At 45.0% G+C, this 1,865-nt stretch overlaps 1 protein-coding gene across 1 annotated transcript in view; it reads left to right on the top strand.

The window, feature by feature from the left end:
* Positions 1 to 1,540: 1,540 nt before the first annotated feature.
* The window catches only part of CD247 (CD247 molecule), a gene marked incomplete at its 5' end in the record, with an annotated part of 8,277 nt that continues 7,952 nt past the window's right edge, over positions 1,541 to 1,865 (top strand). Inside the window, one exon of the mRNA XM_010151904.1 lies at positions 1,541 to 1,647. Coding sequence (XP_010150206.1) covers positions 1,541 to 1,647 — 107 coding nt within the window. The remainder of the gene's footprint in view (positions 1,648 to 1,865) is intronic.

The following is a 1,865-nucleotide window of genomic DNA, read 5'->3' as shown; positions in this document are numbered from 1 at the left end:
AGCGGTTCACCTACCCTCCATCACATGCGGTTAATAAGAACTGCCGTGCTTTGTTCACCTTAGGAAGGAGATGAATCATACCGGTTCTTTTCAATTTGTCTCCATTGAAAGGCTTCACAGGCTCTTGATCATTCTTGTCACTCTCTTTTGAACTCCCTCCAATTCTTTGTACAAAGCACATCTCACATTCATTTTTAAGGGATTTTTTTTTTTTTAAATAAATGTGTAATATAGCTTTTCCTTTGGGGATGGACCTGGAGCTGCATATTGCATCTATAGTTACTTAAGTTTCTTGACCTGAATTGCTTTGGTTTTTCTTTTTTTTTTAGCTACATTTGTGAACTCACTACATGTTTATGAACTAATACAGGAGCAGTTTCATCAGATTTAGCTGCTGAAAACCAACAATATTACTGTGTCCTGCTTGATGCAGTTGGGGTATAAAGACATGCAGTGTTGACTAGGAAATCAACATCAATATTTTCAGAGTAACAACTTTACCGAGCTCTCAATTAGGGTAGTAGTAGATTTTTCTCCCTCAGAAATGTTTTAACGCTTCTTTTAAAAACAAATAACATCTAAAACTCTTCGTAGGGGGGGACCCGTCCAACAAGAAGCAGCCAGGTGAGGTTCCTGGTTTAAAACCTTCCTCTCCTACGGAAAGCACAGCGGGGTGTCTCACGGTCTCTCATGGATGTGTCCTGACGTCTGGGGTTAAAAGTCTGTCCCTGCTGCCCATAGTTCCCCTCTCGTGATTAGTGATCCCCAACATCCCCATATTGGAAGCCCAAGAGAACCCTCACTTGGGAAGACACAGCCGCTTTACAATATATAACCTGGGATATGGGAGATGCATCTCCCAATTCCTGTTGTGAATAGAGTAGTGATTTCAGCCTGGATCTCCAGCCGACTACTGTGGTGTCAATCTTTCTTTACATCTCACACAAAATTTTGTCCTGAGAAGCCCTTCCCTAAAATTCTGTCAAATGGACGTATTTTCTCTCACACACACAAGTGTTAGTTGGTGAAGGAACCCCTAGCCCGGCCCAGTAACAAATCCCTGCAGGAGATGCTGCTGGGTTTTCTCAGCAAACAAGTGCTCTGCGTGAGGCTTTCTTGCAGCAACCGCGGTGTTAGCCATCCTTGGTTATCTCCATGCAGATCCTGTGCTTGCTCCTTGAGCTGCGCCTGGGAGCTGCAGGGAGCACAGCCCGGGCTCTGTGGGTGGGAAACTCTGGGTAGTATGTCCCGGTCTGGTTGAGGGAGGCTGCAGACCTTTCCACCCTTGCAGATCCTCTAACCCAGCTGACTGAGGTCCTGGACGGCCTGCTCTAACCGACCCTGTTTAGAGAGAGGGTTGGAGCTGCAGCAGTGGTTCCGATCTCATCAATCCGATCATTCCTATTCAGATTTCCATCTCCTTTGCAGACTTGCCCTCATTTTCTCATGAAGCAGCATTCAGCACTGCCACGTTTATGCTGCCAAGCACAGAGTGATACAAATGGCCTTGTTGGTTGATGTCTGTGATGTTTCTGTACAGATGCCGTAGCAATTCTCGGACTGACAGATCCAAGACTCTGCTACTTACTGGATGGATTCCTCTTCATTTACGCCATCGTCATGACGGCCCTTTTTGTGAAAGTGAAGGTCAGTCTGTTCAAACACTGATTAATTTGGCTTTGGTGGTGTAAACAAGCTGGGCTTAACTGGGAAGTGGGGGTGGAGAGGAAGCATACCTCTTAGAGTAAGACCTTTTTACTGTTTTATTTTCTCTTTTTTGTGTTTGTTTTTTTTTTTCTTTTTACTTTCCACCTTTTCTGGTGCAAACCTGAGTGATCTGGGGGAGTTCTTTCTGAGGGCTGAAG

This window comes from Eurypyga helias, unplaced genomic scaffold (genome assembly GCF_000690775.1).
Source record: "Eurypyga helias isolate BGI_N326 unplaced genomic scaffold, ASM69077v1 scaffold22725, whole genome shotgun sequence".
NCBI classification, from domain to species: domain Eukaryota; kingdom Metazoa; phylum Chordata; class Aves; order Eurypygiformes; family Eurypygidae; genus Eurypyga; species Eurypyga helias.
This window is presented reverse-complemented; position numbering and strand designations above follow the sequence as displayed.